Source organism: Oncorhynchus tshawytscha, linkage group LG26 (assembly GCF_018296145.1).
Source record: "Oncorhynchus tshawytscha isolate Ot180627B linkage group LG26, Otsh_v2.0, whole genome shotgun sequence".
NCBI lineage: Eukaryota > Metazoa > Chordata > Actinopteri > Salmoniformes > Salmonidae > Oncorhynchus > Oncorhynchus tshawytscha.
Window position 1 is genome coordinate 21225661 of NC_056454.1, and position 23718 is coordinate 21249378.

The 23718-nt window shown below is 44.4% G+C and overlaps 1 protein-coding gene across 1 annotated transcript in view; it reads left to right on the forward strand.

Annotated features, from left to right (window-relative positions):
- The window catches only part of LOC112225354 (UDP-glucuronic acid decarboxylase 1), a 44284-nt gene that overhangs the window by 14210 nt on the left and 6356 nt on the right, over positions 1-23718 (forward strand). The window contains exons 2-4 of the mRNA XM_024389264.2: positions 1866-1926; positions 2530-2702; positions 16026-16085. Coding sequence (XP_024245032.1) covers positions 1866-1926; positions 2530-2702; positions 16026-16074 — 283 coding nt within the window. The 3' untranslated portion in view covers positions 16075-16085. The remainder of the gene's footprint in view (positions 1-1865; positions 1927-2529; positions 2703-16025; positions 16086-23718) is intronic.

The window sequence follows — 23718 nt, forward strand, 5'->3', positions numbered from 1 at the left end:
GAGATAAAGGTAAAGACCGCTTCGTTGTTAAACAAGCAAAGAATATGATCTATTACAGGGGCTGAGTCACTGGCTTACTAGGGCTCTTTCATACCGTCCCTAGGAGGGGTGCGTCACTTGAGTGGGTTGAGTCACTGATGTGATCTTCCTGTCTGGGTTGGCACCCCCCCTTGGGTTGTGCCGTGGCGGAGATCTTTGTGGGCTATACTCGGCCTTGTCTCAGGATGGTAAGTTGGTGGTTGAAGATATCCCTCTAGTGGTGTGGGGGCTGTGCTTTGGAAAAGTGGGTGGGGTTATATCCTTCCTGTTTGGCCCTGTCCTGGGGTGTCATCGGATGGGGCCACAGTGTCTCCTGACCCCTCCTGTCTCAGCCTCCAGTATTTATGCTGCAGTAGTTTGTGTCAAGGGGCTAGGGTCCGTTTGTAATATCTGGAGTACTTCTCCTGTCCTATCCGGTGTCCTGTGTGAATTTAAGTATGCTCTCTCTAATGCTCTCTTTCTCTCTTTCTTTCTCTCTCTCGGAGGACCTGAGCGCTAGGACCATGCCTCAGGACCAGTCCTCCCCAGTCCACCTGGCCGTGCTGCTGCTCCAGTTTCAACTGTTCTGCCTGTGATTATTATTATTTGACCATGCTGGTCATTTATGAACATTTGAACATCTTGGCCATGTTCTGTTATAATCTCCACCCGGCACAGCCAGAAGAGGACTGGCCACCCCACATAGCCTGGTTCCTCTCTAGGTTTCTTCCTAGGTTTTGGCCTTTCTAGGGTGTTTTTCCTAGCCACCGTGCTTCTACACCTGCATTGCTTGCTGTTTGGGGTTTTAGGCTGGGTTTCTGTACAGCACTTTGAAATATCAGCTGATGTACGAAGGGTTATATAAATACATTTGATTTGATTTGATTTGCTAGCAGAGGCTAACAGTGACTAAATAGCTAGTAGCTAATTAGCTGGCTAGCTGCTGATCGATGTTCCAGTTATAAGGTCTAAAAAAAAAATGCGGATGCGTACCACATTGGGTGAGGCGGGTTGCAGGAAGGTATACTTAATTCGAAAAAGGAAAAAAAGAGATTACGATGTATACAAAACCCACAGAAAAGGACAATATTTACATGGGACGAAAACAAACACGTCTTACTGCTGCACCATCTTGGATTAGTAAATGAAAGGAATACAATTTGGATCATATTCTTTGCTTGTTTAATCACTCAATCAATATTTACAATGTGGTGTGTGTGTGTGAAAGAGGGAAACTGTTTGATCTTGTAATCCCACTTCCAACTCAATCAGCCATTAGCATTCCCCAGAGGAGAAAAGGATTCCAGTTCTGTTACAGAACAGATCGGCCCCGCCACCAATGGCCTTGTATAGGCTGTCTAATTATGGTGAAATAGGGAATGTGTCTCCCTCTCTTCTGAGGGAAAAAGGCGGTTGATAGTTTCCAAGGATGCCTTCGGAGGAGAAAGAGTGTGTTGTCACGCTGGTTATGTGGTTTTTCCAACTGCCACAACACAACACAGTCTTACTTCTTAAGGGATATGGAGGGCAACAACATGGCTGCCCATCCCATGCGTGACACATACTGCTCCCTGCCATAATCACACGGTGTAAACCCACAGGCCAGATGGACCAAGCATGAGAATAAGCCCCAATGATATCCTTAATGAAGTCCGCTACTGTTCTGTAACGTGACTCTGTTCTCCGTATAATATGCCCAATAGCCTTACAGCTCTCATCAGCACAATCAACATGATGCTCACACGTTACTTCTAGATGGATTCCATGACTTTGATTTGCATTAATGTGCATTAATGTAATCTTCCTATTAAAGCTTTCGTTCCTGGAATCGTTCTTTTGATTTCCAGTTTCTCTCAGAAATACCCCCCTGTGAAGATCCTTTCGGAGAAGGATTGGAAACGGATTTTGGTGAGTGTTTCCAAACGCATGCACACATGCACGAATGCTGAACACACACACAAACAAACATTCCTCTCTTATTTCAGAGATCCCACTCCTGGACTTAAAGCATGAATCTGTTCCACAGCGCCCTCTCCCCCTCCTCCACTCATCCTTTATTCCTCTCCTTCTTTCTTCCTGCCCTCAGTCAGCCAACCAGCTGACACTTCAACTTTAGGACAGGTCTGTAGTGTCTGTCTGGTTGGTTGGATGCTAGACCCTTATCCAAACACATTACACATCCTCTTTGATGGACAACTAGCTGCAACTAGCTTGAAGGCACACTGGGGATTGTGCGTACGATTCAAGGCAGGTCTATCCTACTGGAATGGTGCTATACTCTCAAGTAATGCTCCCTCAAGTTAGATCTCCAAAGTTATTTATTGTATTTTAAGTTAATATTCAACCCTTAGTGAGAAGCAATAAAAAACGAAGCAGTGGAACTGGCTTCGAGATCCAAATTAGAATTTGAGGGCCCTAGATCATGGGCAGGGCAGGCTTCGTGGGCTCTCTTTCTCCCCCCATCACTACCCACCCCATTCCTCTCTCATGGTGTAACCCTCTTTCACTCAGATAACGGGAGGGGCGTGCTTCGTGGGCTCCCAGCTGACTGATAAGCTGATGATGGATGGCCACGACGTGACTGCGGTGGACAACTTCTTCACAGGCCGCAAGAGGAACATGGAGCACTGGATCGGCCACGAGAACTTTGAGCTCATCAACCATGACGTGGCTCTACATCGAGTGTAAGTGGAGACACACACACACACTTGTGCACACATGCACACACAACTCGTACAACCACATGCACCCCATGATGTAAGAGAACATTCATTCAGAGCACATACAGCTCACAGACAAAGTTGGAGTTGTCCATCGTGTTGATGAGGATCTAACATGAACTAGATATTCCACTATCTGACTACACACCTCTTCATCTTGGAAATGTCCCATGTCAAAATGGTGCTTGATGTCCCTGAAAGACAGTGTCAACCCACACACACACACACACACACACACACACACACACACGTGCCTGTGAGTGTGTTTGTGTATTGTATGTGTACGCCTGAAGCATGGGGAATAGATCATAACACAGTAAACCATTCTCTACCCTTTCACCATCTGCCTTCCATTTTCACTTCAACTTATTCTGTCAGTGACACCAGTGATCTTGTAACCAGCTTTTCACAGCAGACCATTGTGACCTGAAAGCTCTGTCCGAGCAGGCAACATTTGTTATAGATGTCTTTTTTCATGACCAGATAAAGGTGTTCTGGGAAATATGTCATATTTAGGATGTTATCTGGTCAGATTTGCTTTTTAACCAGATAAATACATGTTTTTCTTGTTGCTAAAAATCCGTTGATAAATCGTCCTTACGCAACCTAACCAATAAATCTTAACGTCATTGCAACCAGTTTCGGCCACTGTTGTGGGGATGTTGAGAGGGGCCAGAGGGGTTGGAGATGAAAGGCAAGGTGGAGAAGGGAAGGGATGGAATGAAATAATATAGAGTGAGGACAAAGGAGATGAGAGGTAGTATTTAAAAAAAGCACAGGGCGGACCCCTGGAAAATGTAGTCTCTTATGGCCAATCTTCCAATGATATGCCTACAAATACGTCACAATGCTGCAGACATCTTGAAGAAACGACAGAAAGCGCAGGCTCGTTCCTGGTGCATTCACAGCCATATAAGGAGACATTGGAAAACAGAGCTTCAAAAATTCTACCCATTTCCTGGTAGAAGTTTCATCTTGGTTTCGCCTGTAGCATGAGTTCTGTGGCACTCACAGATAATATCTTTGCAGTTTTGGAAACCTTAGTGTTTTCTTTCCAAAGCTGCCAATTATATGCATAGTTGAGCATCTTTTCGTGACGAAATATTGCGCTTAAAACGGGCACGTTTTTTAGCCATAAATTAAAAGAGCGCCCCCTATATCCAAGAAGTTAAAGTGCAGTCGCAAAAACCATCAAGTGCTATGATGAAACTGGCTCTCATGAGGACCGCCAAAGGAAAGGAAAACCTCTGCTGCATAGGACAAGTTCATAAAATTGCCAGCCAAATAAATGCTTCACAGAGTTCAAGTAACAGACACATCTCAACATCAACTGTTCAGAGGAGACTACATGAATCAGGCCTTCATGGTCGAATTGCTGCAAAGAAACCACTACTAAAGGACACCAATAAGAAGAGACTTGCTTGGGCCAAGAAACACGAGCAATGGACATTAGACCGGTGGAAATCTGTCCTTTGGTCTGATGAGTTCAAATTTTTGGTTCCAACCACCATGTCTTTGTAAGACGCAGAGCAGGTGAACGGATGCTCTCCGCATGTGTGGTTCCCACCATCAAGCATGTAGAAGGCGGTGTGATGGTGTGGGGGTGCTTTGCTGGTGACACTGTCAGTGATTTATTTAGAATTTAAGGCACACTTAACCAGCATGGCTACCACAGCATTCTTCAGAGATACGCCATCCCATCTGGTTTGAGCTTAATGGGACTATCATTTGTTTTTCAACATGAAAATGACCCAACAGATCTCCAGGCTGTGTAAGGGCTATTTGACCAAGAAGGAGAGTGATGGAGTGCTGCATTAGATGACCTGGCCTCCACAATCACCAACCTCAACCCAAATGAGATGGTTTGGGATGAGTTGGACTGCAGAGTGAAGGAAAAGCAGCCAACAAGTGCTCAGCATATGTGGTAACTCCTGTTGGAAAAGCATCCCAGGTGATGCTGGTTGACAGAATGCCAAGAGTGTGCAAAGCTAAGGCAAACTTTTTTTTGGTAACTACATGATTCAATGTGTTATTTCATAGTTTTGGTGTCTTCACTATTATTCTACAATGTAGAAAATAGTAAAAGTAAAGAAAAACCCTTGAATGAGTAGGTGTGTCCAAGCTTTTGACTTGTACTGTATATATTATTTTAGTATTTTATTAGGATCCCCATTAGCTGTTGCGATAGCAGCAGTTACTTTTCCTGGGTTCCTAAAGGTGGGTGAGGGATAGAGAGGTGTGAGTAAGGGATTGGGGGACAGTGAAATGGTTGATTTGACAGAGGTTTATTGGGGGTTTTGAGCGAGGGCAGAGAGAGGTTTTGGTGTAGGGAACAGTGATAGACACAGGTGACATGGGTACGTCAACTCTCCTGAAAGGCAGAGACCGCAAATCTCAAACAATGTCTCATATTTGTTTTGGTGGATTATAATGGAAAAACATCTTCGGCCTTTGTCAGGTGACAGACCTCACAGGGATATGGATGTGCGTGTGTGATTTCATCTCTGCATATACCTGTGAGTGTATAGATCTTGGGAGCTGAAAACATTGAGTGGACATTACCTTTCTATAGTTTTACTTAAAATACTGTGAACTTTCAATAAATTCCCTGTTTTCCCCGAAATCCTGGTTGGAGTATTCCTGGAATCAGGAGGGAATAAGCAGGAAATCCAGAATCCTCCAACCAGGATTTCTGGAAAACCAGGGAATTTATTGAATGTTCCCAGAATTATGCAACCCTAGTTTTAGTAATAAGTTATTAATTAGTCATGCTCCTTTGCTTGGATATTCAACTTATTTTATTCTTATCTTATTCAACTTAAGATATGCGTAAACATTCTCTTTCAATGCTGCATGGCCTTCTCTCTCTCATGCTACTTTTCTGTTCAGCCTCCTCTGTGCATACCTCACATCTCCTTGCTTTTGTCTTCATTATACTCAACTCTCAGATGTCGCCAGTACACATGACAGCCCAAGCCTCTAGAGAAACTGCTATCCGGGATATAGGCTACTTTACATGGAATACATTTGTAAGTATTTCATATGATACATCTGTAGAATTTGACACCCTTCAACTCAAATACCAACCTTTTGTCTTGTATCTACCCCATAAAGTAGCTTAATGATCTTACTGTACCTGCTGTATGAACACATACAGTATCTATATATAGGTCTCTTTCTCTCCAGCACCGCAGCTTTCCTCTCATTAAAACCGCCCACCTCTTCCAGTCTCTGCCCCTTCACTAGTACTCCTGACAATTCTACTTTAAGTAAGTGTGTTTTTTCTGGAGCTTGTTCTCTATTCTGATTCTGGAATCAATAGTAAAGAGTCATTAGCAACACAGTAGCTGGTCGAGTCTGAAGCTGTGTGTTTGTGTTTGCGCGTTTGTGTGTGTGTGTGTATTTGTGTATTTGGTCATCCCTGTCATCCCTCTCTCTTTCACAGAATTAGAATTCACCCTCATGGTCTTCCCCTCGCTTTCTCTCTCTCCCTCCCCCCTCTGTGTCCCGCTTCTCTGTTGACTCATGTTGGGGTTAGTTTCCTTGTTCCTTGTCAATCATTGGCTCATTGGTGAAATTATCATTATGACAATATCTTTAATTAAATCCTTCAACAACCTTTATTAATGCAGTTCCAGACAGAAGTTGACAACAGGAACATAAAGCATGTTTCCGAGTAAGTTCTGCATCAAAGAAAAGGTTTTTATTTTATTAAACCTGAAGTCCAGCTCTAGTGATGTCACTGCCTACGTCATTATCTTCTACTTATGAGACCAAAACCATGCCTACTCAACACTAAAACTCTTGTTTATATAGCTATAAAAGCTTAGCAGTAAATGTCCAAGTTGATTTATTGTGGAATGTCTGACTAATCTCTTATCTCTTACACTCCCCTGCATAGTTCTGTCTTCACAGTCACACATTGCTCAGACAGTTTCTTCATAAGAGGCAGAGAGCCTAGAAAAGTACTGTGGAACAATATTAAACCTCATAATGTATATATGTTGTTAATCTGTAGTCTAGGACCCTATAAATGTAAGGTCTTATAACCCTTCCCCTTCTATTAATACAACATAAACATAATTAATTATTAAAATACATAAAACATTTGGTACAGCACCTATCATGACCCCTAGGTAAACCCCCACTCACTTCCCAGAGGGGGGGTATGCATGTGTGTGTGTGTGAACATGAATGTGTGTGTGTTATGATCCTCAGCCTTCTCTTCAGATTGCCTGAGTATCCTTTAGGATAAAGTCTGCATGCCTTTGAGAATAGGCTGGCCTGGTGGAATCCAAGGCAACATTGTATCTTGTGACTGAAGAATTCCAGTGCAGTACCAGCTGGTCATAACATCCTTCCAGTGCAGTACCAGCTGGTCATAACATCCTTCCAGTGCAGTACCAGCTGGTCATAACATCCTTCCAGTGCAGTACCAGCTGGTCATAACATCCTTCCAGTGCAGTAGCGCCTGGTCATAACATCCTTCCAGTGCGGTAGCAGCTGGTCATAACATCCTTCCAGTGCAGTAGCGCCTGGTCATAACATCCTCCTAGTGCGGTAGCAGCTGGTCATAACATCCTTCCAGTGCAGTAGCGCCTGGTCATAACATCCTTCCAGTGCAGTAGCGCCTGGTCATAACATCCTTCCAGTGCAGTAGCGCCTGGTCATAACATCTTTCCAGTGCAGTAGCAGCTGGTCATAACATTCTTCCAGTGCAGTAGCAGCTGGTCATAATATCCTTCCAGTGCAGTAGCGCCTGGTCATAACATCCTTCCAGTGCAGTAGCGCCTGGTCATAACATCCTTCCAGTGCGGTAGCGCCTGGTCATAACATCCTTCCAGTGCGGTAGCAGCTGGTCATAACATTCTTCCAGTGCAGTAGCAGCTGGTCATAACATCCTTCCAGTGCAGTAGCAGCTGGTCATAACATCCTTCCAGTGCAGTAGCGCCTGGTCATAACATCCTTCCAGTGCGCTGGTCATAACATCCTTCACTAAGATGTTCTTTTCTACTAGAAATCCACTACTGTTATACATTGTGCCTTTCCATTATTATTATCAAATGGCAGCCGTTTTACGGGTGACTAAGCAATGTGCTATTATGTGTTTTTTTACAACTTATTTTGTACATAATGTATCTGCCACCGTATCTTACGGCAAAAAATAGCTTCTGGTTATCAAGACAGCGATCACTCACCTCGGATTAGACAAAAAATAATATTCATCAAGCAGGACGCACAGGATGTTCTTCAGACACCCGACAAGGCCGAAATCCCCGTCATTGGCAAGAGGGTGCCTCGTAGGGATCGGCCGACGGCGAGTGGGAAATCTGCCCTTACCATCAATATTACTTGCCTGCCAACGTACAATCATTGGACAATAAATTAGATGAGGTACGGTCAAGATTATCCTACCAACGGGACATCAAAAACTGTAACATCTTATGTTTCACCGAATCGTGGCTGAATGGCGACATGGAAAATATTCAGCTTGCGGGATATACGCTGCACCGGCTAGATAAAACAGCACACTCCGGGAAGACGAGGGGGGGCAGTCTGTGCATATTTGTAAACAACAGCTGGTGCACGAAATCTAAGGAAGTCTCGCGATTTTGCTCACATGAAGTAGAGTATCTCATCAAATCAAATTGATTTATAAAGCCCTTCTTACATCAGCTGATATCTCAAAGTGCTGTACATGAACTCAGCCTTCTCAACAGCTTTTGACCCCCAAGCCATAAGACTCCTGAACAGGTAATCAATTGGCTACCCGGACTATTTGCATTGTGTCCCACCACCTGCCAACCCCCTCTTTTACGCTGCTGCTACTATTTACCACCACAGACGGACGCTGGCACTAAGACCGCACTGAGTTAGCTGTATAAGGAAATAACCAAACCGCTCACCCAGAGGTGGTGCTCGTTGGTGGCCGGGGACTTTAATGCAGGGAAACTTAATATCACCATGTTAAATGCGCAACCAGAGTGAAAAAAAAATCTAGATCACCTTTACTCCACACACAGAGACACATTCAAAGCTCTTCTTCGCCCTCCATTTGGAAAATCTGACCATAATTCTATCCTCCTGATTCCTGCTTACAAGCTAAAATTAAAGCAGGAAGCACCAGTGACTCGGTCTATACAAAAGTGGTCAGATGAAGCAGATGCTAAACTAAAGGACTTTCTTGCTAGCACAGACTGGAATATGTTCCGGGATTCTTCTGATGGCATTGAGGAGTACACCACACCAGTCACTGGCTTTATCAATAAGTGCATTGAGGACATTGTCCCCATAGTGGCTGTATGTACATACCCCAACCAGAAGCCATGGATTACAGGCAACATTCAAACTGAGCTAAAGGTTAGAGCTGCCGCTTTCAAGGTGCTGGTCTCTAACCCCGAAGATTATAAAAAATCCCGCTATGCCCTCAGATGAACCATCAAACAGGCAAAGCGCCAATACAGGACTAAGATTAAATCGTACTACACCGGCTCCGATGCTCGTCGGATGTGGCAGGTTCTGCAAACTAATATAGACTACAAAGGGAAGCACAGCCGCGAGCTGCCCAGTGACATGAGGCTACCAGGTGAGCTAAATCACTTCTATGCTCGCTTCGAGGCAAGGAAAACTGAGGCATGCATGAGAGCATCAGCTGTTCCGGAAGACTGTGTGATCACGCTCTCCGTAGCCAATGTGAGTAAGACCTTTATACAGGTTAACATTCACAAGGCCGCAGGGCCAGACAGATTACCAGGATGTGTGCTCCGGGCATGTGCTGACCAACTGGCAGGTGTCTTCACTGACATTTTCAACATGTCCTTGATTGAGTCTGTAATACCAACATGCTTCAAGCAGACCACCATAGTCCCTGTGCCCAAGAGCACTAAGAGCACTGCCTAAATGACTACACACCCGTAGCACTCACGTCCGTAGCCATGAACTGCTTTGAAAGGCTGGCAATGGCTCACATTAACACCATTATCCCAGAAACCCTAGACCCACCCTAATTTGCATACCACTCAAACAGATCCACAGATGATGCAATCTCTATTGCACTCCACACTTCCCTTTCCCACCTGGACAAAAGGAACACCAACGTCAGAATGCTATTCATTGACTTCAGCTCAGCGTCCAACACCATAGAGCCCTCAAAGCTCATCAATAAGCTAAGGACCCTGGGACTAAACACCTCCCTCTGCAACTGGATCCTGGACTTCCTGACGGGCTGCCCCCAGGTGGTGAGGGTAGGTAGCAACACATCTGCCACGCTGATCCTCAACACTGGAGCCTCTCAGGGGTTCGTGCTCAGTCGCCTCCTGGACTCCCTGTTCACCCACGACTGTATGGCCAGGCACGACTCCAACAGCATCATTAAGTTTGTAGACGACACAACAGTTGTTAGCCTGATCACCGATAACACTGAGACAGCCTATAGGGATGAGGTCAGAGACCTGGCCGGGTGGTGCCAGAATAACAACCTATCCCTCAATGTAATCAAGACAAAGAAGATGATTGTGGACTACAGGTAAAGGAGGACCGAGCACGTCCCCATTCTCATCGACAGGGCTGTAGTGGAGCAGGTTGAGAGCTTCAAGTTCCTTGGTGTCCACATCACCAACAAACTAGAATGGTCCAAACACGACAGAGGGCACGACAAAGCCTATTCCCCCTCAGGAAACTAAAACGATTTGGCATGGGTCCTCAGATCCTCAAAAGGTTCTACAGCTGCAACATCAAGAGCATCCTGACGGATTGCATCACTGCCTGGTACGGCAACTGCTCGGGCCTCCGACCACAAGGCACTACAGAGGGTAGTGCATACGGCCCAGTACATCACTGGGCCTAAGCTGCCTGCCATCCAGGACCTCTACTCCAGGCAGTGTCAGAGGAAGGCCCTAAAAATTGTCAAAGACTCCAGCCACCCCAGTCATAGACTGTTCTCTCTACTACCGCATGGCAAGCAGTACCAGAGTGCCAAGTCTAGGACAAAAGGGCTTCTCAACAGCTTTTGACCCCCAAGCCATAAGACTCCTGAACAGTTCATCAAATGGCTACCCGGACTATTTGCATTGTGTCCCGCCACCCGCCAACCCCTCTTTTATACTGCTGCTACTCTCTGTTTATCATCTATGCATCGTCACTTCAACTATACCTATATGTACATATTACCTCAATTAGTCCGACTAACCGGTGGCCCGCACATTGACTCTGTACCGGTACCACCTGTAATTTAGCCTCGCTCCTGTTATTTTCACTGTCATTTTACTGTTTTATTTTTATTTTGTATTTCCTTACTTATCTATTGTTTACCTAATACCTATTTTTTACTTAAAAATTGCACTGTTGGTTAGGGCTTGTAAGTAATCTTATCACTGTATACCTGTTGTATTCGGCGCACTTGACAAATACACTTTTATTTTATTATTGTCATTAGCTGATTCTCTCTCTCTATAGGTGTGCGTGGTAGTGCATACATACAGTGGACGTCTTTTTCAACCACTCCACAAATGTCTTGTTAACAAACTATGGCTTTGGCAAGTTGGTTAGGACATCTACTTTGTGCATGACACAAGTAATTTTTCCAACAATTGTTCCCAACAATTTGGCTTGGCACCTAAAACCTTTTAGGTGCCAAGCCATTTGAGTCAATTGGAGGTGTACTTGTGGATTTCAAGGCCTACCTTCAAACTCAGTGCCTCTTTGCTTGACATCATGGGAAAATCAAAAGAAATCAGCCAAGACCTCGGAAAAATAATTGTAGACCTCCACAAGTCTGGTTCATCCTTGGGAGCATTTTCCAAACGCCTTAAGGTACTACATTAATCTGTTCAAACAATAGTAAGTATAACCACCGTGGGACCACACAGCTGTCATACCGCTCAGGAAGGAGACGCGTTCTGTCTGTCTGTCTGTCTGTCTGTCTGTCTGTCTGTCTGTCTGTCTGTCTGTCTGTCTGTCTGTCTGTCTGTCTGTCTGTCTGTCTGTCTGTCTGTCTGTCTGTCTGTCTGTCTGTCTGTCTGTCTGTCTGTCTGTCTGTCTGTCTGTCTGTCTGTCTGTCTGTCTGTCTGTCTGTCAGTCTGTCTTATCTGTCTGTGTGCCAGCCAGCCAGCCAGCCAGCCAGCCAGCGTCTGACAGGCAAATGTGATTGGCTGATAATTGCTATAATTAATGGACTGGGCAACGAGGCAGGTATCTCTGACAGTTGGTTGTCACGGATTATGAAAAAAGGGGTTAGAAAATGTACATATAACAGGCCTGGTCCCTGTATTTTCCCTCTCCATCTTGCTTCCTCCACATTTCTTCCTCCCTCTCTATTAGGCACCCTCCTCCACAAAGAGCAGACGATCTTCCTCCTCTGTTTGCCTGTGTGCTAGTGGTTGAATTGAGCTCACATTCTCCCATCACACAGCAGAGTAGAGACATGAGATCAGCTCAAGGCCACCAGTTAGCTTACAGGACAAGGGTTGGTGACCCCTTCCACAGAGGTCATCAGATCAAATCAAATTTTATTTGTTACATACACGTGTTTAGCAGATGTTATTGCGGGTGTAGCTAAAAGCTTGTGTTTCTAGCGCCAACAGTGCAGTTATCTCTAACAATACACACAATCTAAAGTATAGGAAGAATATATAAATATTTGGATGAGCAATGTCAGAACGGCATAGACTAAGATACAGTAGAATAGAATATAGTATATACATGAGATGAGTAATGCAAAATATGTAAACATTTTTAATGTGACTAGTGTTCCAATTATTAAAGTGGCCAGTGATTTCAAGTCTATGTATATAGGGCAGCTATTTTTCAGTCTCTCGGTCCCAGTTTTGATGCACCTGTACTGACCTCGCCTTCTGGATAATAGCGGGGTGAACAGGCAGTGGCTCGGGTGGTTGCTGTCCTTGATTATCTTTTTGGCCTTCCTGTGACATCGGGTGCTGAAGGTGTCTTTGAATGCAGGTAGTTTGCCCCCGGTGATGCGTTGGGCAGACCGCACCACCCTCTGGAGAGCCCTGCCGTTGTGGGCGGTGCAGTTGCCGTACCAGTCAGTGATACAGCTCGACAGAATGCTCTCAATTGTGCATCTGTAAAAGTTTGTGAGGGTTTTAGGTGCCAAGCCAAATTTCGTCAACCTCCTGAGATTGAAGAGGCCCTGTTGCGCCTTCTTTACCACACGGTCTGTGTGGGTGGACCATTTCAGTTTGTCAGTGATGTGTATGCAGAGGAACTTGAAGCTTTCCACTGCGGTCCCGTCGGTGTGGATAAGGGGGTGCTCCCTCTGCTGTTTCCTGTCTACGATCCATTTCTTTGATTTGTTGACATTGGGTGAGAGGTTATTTTCCTGGCACCACACTCACAGGGCCCTCACCTCCTCCCTGTAGGCTGTCTCATCATTGTTGGTAATCAGGCCTATTACTGTTGTGTCGCCTGCAAAATTGATGATTTGAGTTGGAGGCGTGTGTGGCCACGCAGTCATGGGTGAACACGGAGTACAGGAGGGGCTGAGCACGCATCCTTGTGGGGCCCCAGTGTTGAGGATCAGCGAAGTGGAGGTGCTGTTGCTTACCTTCACCACCTGGCGGTGGCCCGTCAGGAAGTCCAGGACCCAGTTGCACAGGGTGGGTTCAGACCCAGGGCCTCGAACTTAATGATGAGCTTGGAGAGTACTATCATGTTGAATGCTGAGTTATTGTCAATGAACAGCATTCTTACATAGGTATTCCTCTTGTCCACATGGGATAGGGCAGTGTACAGTGCGATGGTGATTGCATCGTCTGTGGATCTATTGGGGTGCTAAACAAGTGGGCATAGGTTGTCTGGTAAGGTAGAGGGGATTTATGATCCTTGATTCATCTCTCAAAGCACTTCATGATGACAGAGGTGAGTGCTACGGGGAAATAGTAATTTAGTTCTGTTATCTTTGCTTTCTTGGGTACAATGGTGGACATCTTGAAGCATGTGGGGACAACAGACTGGGATAGGGGGAGATTGAATATATCTGTAAACACTCCAGCCAGCTGGTCTGCGCATGCTCTGAGGACGTGGCTAGGGATGCTGTCTGGGCCGGCAGCCTTGCGAGGGTTAACATGCTCAAATATCTTACTTCGGCCACGGAGAAGGAGAACCCAGGTGTCATGTGGGGGTCAACAGAGAGGGGGGTCATACCGTCACCCACGGCAATGGCGTCTGATTGACTCAATGACCCAACATTCTCCTCACATTCCTTCTCAACCCAACATGTGCCGGTTTGCTCTTTCAAGGCGTAAGTGTGACATTTTAAACTGACTGATAAGGTTGCATTCTATTCACTCTGATAGCAAGATCATTGAAGACTAGACTACCAGCATGGGCCCCGCAGGTACAACTGTCAGCTTGTCAATGTGTACAGACAGACAGTCACGTAAAGAAGGGGCACTTTTGAGTAGATAGATTTCTCATTTTTTGTCAATCATCTACACAAAATACTGTAATGTCTAGGTGGAAGATAAGTAATATATATTTTTAAAAATGAATGAAAGATATAACACTAATATACCTGAAGTAGATAAGTATTCACCCCTGAGTCAATACATGTTAGAAACATCTTTGACATCTTTGGCAGCGTAGCACTCACTTCTGTCATCATGAAGATTATAGCTGTGAGTCTTCTTGGGAAAGTCTCAACTGTTTTGTGCAATATTTGGCCATTATTCTTTTCAAAATTCGTCAAGCTCTGTCAAGGTGTTGGGGATCATGGCTAGACAGCAATTTTCAAGTCTTGCCATAGATTTTGAAGCAAATTTAAGTAAAACTTAAACTGTAACTTGGCCGCTAACTTTGCAACTCCAGTGTAGATTTGGCTTTGTGTTGTAGGTTAATGCCCTGCTGAAAGGTGAATTCCTCTCCCAGTGTCTGGTGTAAAGGAGACTGAAGCAGGTTTTCCTCAATGATTTTGCCTGAGCTTAGCTCCATCCCTTCTCTTTTCATCCTGAAAAACTCCCCAGTCTTTTCCAATGTCATGCCTACCCATACTGTTCCATGATGCTGCCTCCACCATGCTTGAAAATAAGTAGGCAGTTACTCAGTGATGTGCTGTTGGATTTGCTCCAAACATAAGGCTTTGCATTTAGAACAAAATGTGTATTTCTTTGCCATGTTTCTTTTGTTGCAATATTACTTTAATACCATGTTGCATATATATGCATGTTTTCCGTATGGTTTTTATTAGTATTTTTTACTTTGTCATTTAGGTCATTATTGTGTTGTTGATATATTCAATGTCTGTTTTGTTATTATTACTCATCTACCAATCACTGCCCTTCTTTGAGAGTTTTGAAAATCTCCCTCGTCTTTGTAGTTGAATCTGTGCTTAATTCAATACTTGACTGAGCGACCTTACATACTATATGTTGTGTGTATTGGGGACAGAGGAAGGGGTAGTCATTCAAAAATCATGTCAACCCTTATTATTTTACACAGAGTGAGTCCATATAACTTATTAGATGACTTGTTAAGCCACATTTTACTTCTGAACTGATTTAGGCTTGCCTTTGCAGAGAAGAATGGGAGAAACTCCCCAAATACAGGTGTGCCAAGCTTGTAGCATCATACTCAAGAAAACTTCAGGCTGTAATCGCTGCCAAAGGTGCTTCAACAAAGTATTGAATAAAGGGTCTGAATACTTGTGATATTTTAGTTGTTTTTTTTATCAAACATTTGAGAGAGAAAAAAATCTAAAAACCTGTTTTCGCTTTGTCATTATGGGGTATTGTGTGTGTAAATTGATATGGAATTTTTTACATTTCATCCGTTTTAGAATAATGCTATAAAGTAAAATAATGTGGACAAAGTCAAGTGGTCTGAATACTTTCTGAATGCACTGTACATATGCCTAGGTTCCTCTCTCCACAGACTTTGAAGTCTTTCTTTCCAAGTGAAAGCCCGGTGCCAGCTCGGTCTGTGCTCGGCTGTGCTTTCGCCAACTTGTATAGTTTGAGGAGTTGGCACATACAGATCTGGGACACTGTGTGTAAGGGTATGAGAAAGTGTATCTGGTTCCAGTCCCACTGCTCTCTGCTTTGTCCCACCACAGTATCCACTCTGAGTTGAATTGATCTTGTCTGCCTCTCCACAGATGTGATGACTGGTTTGATTACTCCGGCCTGACTCTGTCCCCAGGCTCCACTCTAGCTTTGATTGATCTAGTCTGTGACTCTCCCCAGGACAGGCTCTGGGTTTGATTGATCTATTCTGCCTCTCTCCAGGTTTTTTGGCTCTGGGTCTTATTGCCTTTGTCTTATGTGTCCCCAGGGTTGGCGAAGCGCGTGGGAGCCCGTCTACTGCTGGCTTCTACGTCTGAGGTGTATGGAGGTAAGACACAGACACATACACGGTTTACCCAGCATGTAGAGTGACTGCCAGGTCCATTTCACAAATTTCACAGGGCTTTACTAGACATGGCCAGAGCAGTGTAACACCATATTTCACAGGGCTTTACTAGACATGGCCAGAGCAGTGTAACGCCATATTTCACAGGGCTTTACTAGACATGGCCAGAGCAGTGTAACACCATATTTCACAGGGCTTTATCAGACATGGCCAGAGCAGTGTAACACCATATTTCACACTATTACAACCCAACGGAGGCACATAATCTTTCTCTCCCTGACACGTACTGGTGTTCTGTCTACAGTTAAGTGGTGAGGCAGCATCTATTGTTGTTGTGGCAAGTTTAGTTCAAGCCACAGGTCAGAGAGATGTCTCTGGGGAGGTAAGATAATGTGTCTGGGCTGTGCTGTGTCTGGGCTGTGCTGCGCCTGCTGCCTGCTATATCAGCCCTGTCCAATCCTGGCCAGAGCCAGAGCAAGGTCAGCAGGGTAAACGTGTCTCCAGGCTACCTGGCTATCTCCACAAAAACCTGGAATACATACACATGTACAGTTGAAGTCAGAAGTTTACATACACTTAGGTTAGAGTCATTACAACTCATTTTTCAACCACTCCACAAATGTCTTGTTAACAAACTATAGTTTTGGAAAGTCGGTTAGGACATCTACTTTGTGCAATTGTTTACAGTATTTCACTTATAATTCACTGTATCACAATTCCAGTGGGTCAGAAGTTTACATACACTAAGTTGACTGTGCCTAACAGCTTGGAAAATACCAGAAAATTATGTCATGGCTTTAGATGCTTCTGATAGGCTAATTTACATAATTTGAGTCAATTGGAGGTGTACCTGTGGATGAATTTCAAGGCCTACCTTCAAACTCAGTGCCTCTTTGCTTGACATCATGGGACAATCAAAAGAAATCAGCCAAGACCTCAGAAAAAAACATTGTAGACCTCCACAAGTCTGGTTCATCCAATTTCCAAATGGCTGAAGGTACCACGTTCATCTGTACAAACTGTAGTACGCAAGTATAAACACCATGGGACCACGCAGCCATCATACCGCTCAGGAAGGAGACGCGTTCTCTCTCATAGAGATGAACGTACTTTGTTGCGAAAAATGCAAATCAATCCCAGAACAACAGCAAAGGACCTTGTGAAGATGCTGGAGGAAACAGGTACAAAAGTATCTATATCCACAGTCAAATGAGTCCTATATCAACATAACCTGAATGGCTGATAAGCAAGGAAGAAGCTGCTGCTCCAAAACCGCCATAAAAAAGCCAGACTACGGTTTGCAACTGCACATGGGGACAAAGATTGTTCTTTTAGGAGAAATGGCCCCTGGTCTGATGAAACAAAAACAGAACTGTTTGGCCATAATGACCATCGTTATGTTTGGCCAGAAAAGGGGGAGGCTTGCAAGCCGAAGAACACCATCCCAACCGTGAAGCATGGGGGTGGCAGCATCATGTTGTGGGGGTGCAGGAGGGACTGGTGCACTTCCCAAAATAGATGGCATTATGAGGAAAAGAAAATTATGTGGATATACTGAAGCAACATCTCTAGACATCAGTTAAAGCTTGGTCGCAAATGGGTCTTCCAAATGGACAATGACACCAAGCAAACTTCCAAAGTTGTGGCAAAATGGCTTAAGGACAACAACGTCAAGGTGTTGGATTGGCTATCACAAAGCCCTGACCTCAATCCTATATAAAATGTGTGGGCAGAACTAAAAAAGCATGTGTGAGCAAGGAGGCCTACAAACCTGACTCAGTTACACCAGCTCTGTCAGGAGGAATGGGCCAAAATTAAGGCAATGCTACCAAATACTAATAGAGTAAGTGTCTGACCCACTGGGAATGTGATGAAAGAAATAAAAGCTGAAATAAATCATTCTCTCTGCTATTATTCTGACATTTTACATTCTTAAAATGAATGTGGTGATCCTAACTGACCTAAAACAGGGAATTTTTACTTTAAATGTTAGGAATAGTGAAAAACTGAGTTTAAATGTATTTGGCTAAGGTGTATGTAAACTTCCGACTTCAACTGTACGCATGCATGAGCATACATACACACATACACAAAGGAAATTATTGATTTTGTCAACCCTCCGATGCACTCTCTCACTATTTCCCCCTCCTCTCCCTCTCTGTCCACCTGACGGTGGTTCCCCAATGATTTTTTTAGCAGCAGTGGCGAGGGGTGGGTGATGGTCTTCCTGGGGCATACATCTACATTGTACATATATATATATTTAAAAAATCAAATCACATCCAATTTTATTGGTCACATGCACATGGTTAGCAGATGTTATTGCGAGTGTATGCGAAATGCTTATGCTTCTAGATCCAACAGTGCAGCAGTATCTAACAGGTAATATAATCCATTACACACAATCTAGTAAAGGAATGAGATAAGAATATATAAGTATAAAATACATGGATGAGCAGTGACAGAGCGGCTAAGATGCAATAGACAGTGTAGCCTAGAGAGTTGACCACTTATTGCCAGAGCCTTCCGCCTGGCCCCTTATTGATCTCTAGGCTACAGTACGCTATGCCAGAGAGAAAGAGGTGAAGCAAGAAGGTCGACTCCATCCAAAATCTGTCCTCGCAAAAATAGCAGACCAAGTGAGGAGTTTTTGTATGGGGTGCAATGAGTGTGTCAAATTTGGTTCGGATAAAAGTGAACTGCTATTTTGATAGGTGAAGCTTATTTGATCGAGTAGAAATTTCATCATTCTTAGGTTGTTACGAATGTACTGATATAAGTGTAAATCACGTCAAGGAGCTTTGATAAAAACGTACTGTAATGTTAACAGCAATGCTAATTTTAGTCACGGAGTTATGGTGACTGTGATTCCCCTTAAGACCCAGTTAAAGTTTGTCAACATGTCACTTTCTTATGCAAATTAACTTTGTTTTGTTGTCCTTCCGTACAGTAACTTTAGCCACAGTAATAACAGTAACTTTTAGTGACTGTACCCGGGAATGTTGAAGCTGTGTGGTTTTTGCTTGCATGGTATTTCTTTGTAACTATGCACAGCTCCACTCGCCATGTCTCTGGATAAAGATAACAGTGCACTGAGGAACCAATTACTGTATTGCTTTCAATATGCTTTTAAGTGTGTATGTGTGTCTCTCTCTCTCTCTCTCTCTGTGTGTGTGTGTGAGAGGGAGAGTCTCCTGAGGGACCTGAGCATAGTGTCTCTCTCTGTCCCTCATCGCTTAGATTTGGGCTACAGTTTGACACAAAAGCACATCAGTAAGACTGACCTAATTTACTGTAACGCTCCCACAAACTCCCATTCATTTTCTCCCCCGAGTGGTGTTTTAGTTGGTCTGAGTGTGTGTTTTAGTTGGTCTGAGTGTGTGTTTTAGTTGGTCTGAGTGTGTGTTTTAGTTGGTCTGAGTGTGTGCTTTAGTTGGTCTGAGTGTGTGTTTTAGTTGGTCTGAGTGTGTGTTTTAGTTGGTCTGAGTGTGTGCTTTAGTTGGTCTGAGTGTGTGCTTTAGTTTGTTTACTTGTAGTGAAAAAGGTTAGCTGTGTACACCACACAGTATTGAGCTACACACACACTAAGTTTTTCTTGGTAAACCCTTCTCACTTAACTGTGTATGTGTGTGCCGCTTCTCACAAAATTACTATTTTCTCTAAGCATGGCCTTTAGTCGATGTACATTATTTAGTTTACTGTTTATGTGGAGTACATTTCAGACGGTTGCAAGAATGATTTAATTTTACATCCTGAACAACGACTACTCATTGCCTGTGTAATGCATATGAGTGGATTCTGTTTCAGTGGAATTAGCATTATACAGAACAGATGGCTATATTCTTGGTGACTTACCCCTGTCTGTCTGTCTGTCTGTCTGTCTGTCTGTCTGTCTGTGTGTCTGTGTGTCTGTGTGTCTGTGTGTCTGTGTGTCTGTGTGTCTGTCTGTCTGTCTGTCTGTCTGTCTGTCTGTCTGTCTGTCTGTCTGTCTGTCTGTCTGTCTGTCTGTCTGTCTGTCTGTCTGTCTGTCTGTCTGTCTGTCTGTCCGTCCGTCCGTCCGTCCGTCCGTCCGTCCGTCCGTCCGTCCGTCCGTCCGTCCGTCCGTCCGTCCGTCCCGTCCGTCCGTCCGTCCGTCCGTCCGTCCGTCCCGTCCGTCCGTCCGTCCGTCCGTCCCTCCCTCCCTCCCTCCCTCCCTCCCTCCCTCCCTCCCTCCCTCCCTCCCTCCCTCCCTCCCTCCCTCCCTCCCTCCCTCCCTCCCTCCCTCCCAGACTCCGAGCTTTGCACACGCTTGGCATTCTCTCAACCAGCATGGAATACTTTTCCAACAGTCTTGAAGGAGTTCCCACATATGCTGAGCACTTGTTGGCTGCTTTTTCTTCACTCTGTGGTCCAACTCATCCCAACCCATGTCAGTTGGGTTGAGGTCGGTTGATTGTGGAGGCCAGGTCATCTGAGGCAGCCCTCATCACCCTTGTTCTCGGTCAAATAACCCTTACACAGCCCAGAGGTGTGTTGGGTCATTGTCCTTTTGGAAAAACAAATGATAGTCCCACTAAGCGCAAACTAAATGGGAAGGTGTATTGCTGCAGAATGCTGTGGTAGCCATGCTGGTTAAGTGTGCCTTGAATTCTAAATAAATCACTGACAGTGTCACAAGCAAAGCACCATCACACCTTCACCTCCATGCTTCACGGTGGGAACTACACAATCTCAAATTTGGACTCAGACCCAAGGACAGATTTCCACCAGTCTAATGTCCAGTGCTCGTGTTTCTTGGCCCAAGCAAGTCTCTTCTTCTTGTTGGTGTCCTTTAGTAGTGGTTTCTTTGCAGCAATTCGACCATGAAGGCCTGATTCACGCAGTCTCCCTGGAATGAGTAGGCATGTCCAAACTTTTGACTGGTACTGTATCTACAATACAAAATCCATGTGTATGTATGTGTGTAGTGCGAATGTTATCGTGTTTTCGTATGCATCAAATTGTATTTGTCACAGTGAAATGCTTACCTACACGCCCTTAACCAACAATGCAGTTTTAAGAAAATACCCACCAAAAAAGTAAGAGATAAGAATAACAAATAATTATAGAGCAGCAGTAAATAACAATAGTGGGGCTATATACAGGGGGCACCGGTGTCGAGATAATTGAGGTAATATGTACATGTAGGTAGAGTTATTTAAGTGACTAAGCGAAAATAACAACAGAGTAGCAGCAGCCTTCCAGAGGGAAGGGGGGTGGAGGTGGGGGGCAATGGTTCACTTGGCACATCTAAAGCCTTTTCTTTTGGGGTGTTGCTATAGGCCACCAAGTGCTAACAGTCAGTATCTACATAATATGTGTGAAATGCTTAGTGTATGTTTAGTGATAGTGTATGTGATGAAAACAGAGAGGTCTACTTTCTTGGGGACCTGAATATTAAGTGGTTTTCATCAAGCTGTCCGCTCAAGAGGAAGCTTCTTCGTGTAACCAGTGCCTGTAATCTGGTTCAGGTTATTAATCAACCTACCAGAGTGTTTACAAACACTACAGGAACAAGATCATCCACATGTATCAATCACATTTGTACTAATACCGTATAACTTTGTTCTAAAGCTGTATCCGTACCCATTGGATGCAGTGATCACAATGTAGGGGGTATATCCAGGAAAGCCAAAGTTCCAACTGTCGGGCCTGAAATAGTGTATAAGAGATCATAGAAAAGATATTGCTGTGACTCTCTATCTTTCTATCTGTCTCCCTCTATCTGCTTAATTAAAAGCTCTCTCTCCTTATTTAAACATGTTTTGTTTATAGAATGGTATCCCCAGTCTATACTCCATTCTCATTCATGTGTTAGCCTGTGGCTGGTATTACTGTAGTTCCTTTACCAGCTACCGCACAGAGGAGAATATATTAAATGTGTAACACCTCTGTCGACGCACACATCCTGCCTGCCCCTATCCAGGTTTTTGTGTGTGTGAGTGCTGGACGGCTTTCCCATGATTTCTTGTGGCATAAAGTGTGCAGTAAACCACCCAGGCTATGAAATGTATAGTTATTTTGTAAATGCATTTGATGAATTGTGATGGAAGTGTATTGTACTATACATTGAGCCTGACAGACCTATAGGAGGCAATCATTTTATGTTATTTCCTTGTGCTTTTAAAGTTTTGCTTTTCCGCAGACAAAATTCTCTCCTTGCATGACTTCACCATCCACATTTTTGAGTGACATTCAGATGAGTTTGCGTCACTGTGTATGATTTGAGTTGGGGATGTCCCTGCAGAGCTATCTGAAGAGCTGGACAAATCGAAAAAGGGAAAAAATATAACTATATTCTAGGATGAAAGGGCTGTAATGGACCCATCCTCCTCTACCATCCTCTCCGAGGGCTACTTCTCTCTTCTATTTCTTTGTCTTCCTATTCCTCCTTCCTCTCTCCCTCTTCATATTCCCCGTCCTCTTCCTCCTCCCTCTCTGTTTGTCAAATCTCTGTGTCTCAACAGTTCTTTTAGTGTTAGCTCAGTCAGCCCTACCTCCATGAATGGAAGCTAACTCTAACACCGTAAACAGGCCGAATCAGCTGGAGGAAGTAGGGAAGAAGGGAGAAAGAGCGAGAAAGTGTAATCCAGAGAGGATAAGTCGATCTGAGGGCAGAGTGAGTGGACTAAACCAAACAGGTCACAGAGGCAGATCACTGAGGCCAGGAGAACAACACTGTGGAGATGAAAAGTCTCTCACACCACCAACCCTCATGAACCCAATCACACAAGGTTTGTGTGTGTGTAAGTGAAAGGGTGTGTAAAAGAGATGTGGTTGTGTGTTAGATGTAATACTGACTGTGCTCCGTTGTCTGGGTGACCTGACACATACATCTACTATTTCCTCAATTTGATCCACATGTGCTATTTACGGTGTGATGGATGGACAGATGGACCCTCATTCTTACTCTGCTATTTGCACACCTTCTTTTAGATTAATAGATGAATATTCCCCTTTCTCTCCCTCCTGGCTGACACCAGCTTTTGGCAATCTCATTCCATTGTTTGTTCTTGCCTTTCAAGTCCGGCTGGTGGTATTTTTTATCTCGTCCCGCCATCCATCTCATCGCTAACTCTGGAAAATTCAAAGAAAGAGCCCGTCTCTCATTAGGCAGCTGTCCATCATGGAGGTAGGTGGAATTTTAATATCGCAAATTGCATCTGTCAACCGACCCCCTTTCATTGAAATGCGTTGACATTTAAAACAAGTTGAGTATAGGTTGGGAAGAGGAGGGGGAGGCATGTTTCTCTACCTCCATACCACATAGTAGAGGATGATTGGCAAGACGCATGTCTCTGGGAGGTCGCCCGGGTGGTCTCTACTGGTTAGATTAGGTGGTGGTTACCAGACATTCAATAGGAGACCAGACATTCAATTGGAGCGGTGTGTTTTTTTTATTGGTTGGACCCCTACCGTTTCAAGTACCGCTCACCGTGGCACAGGTCGGCCTGGCTCACCACACATTTTTATTGGTTGAAGTGCATTAGCATTCCACCAGGCTCGACACAACGTATCCTGCGTGATGATACATTAGCACGTACATGTAACAGATCAGCTAGCTAGCCACTCTACCTAGCTAGTTAGCTGGCTAACA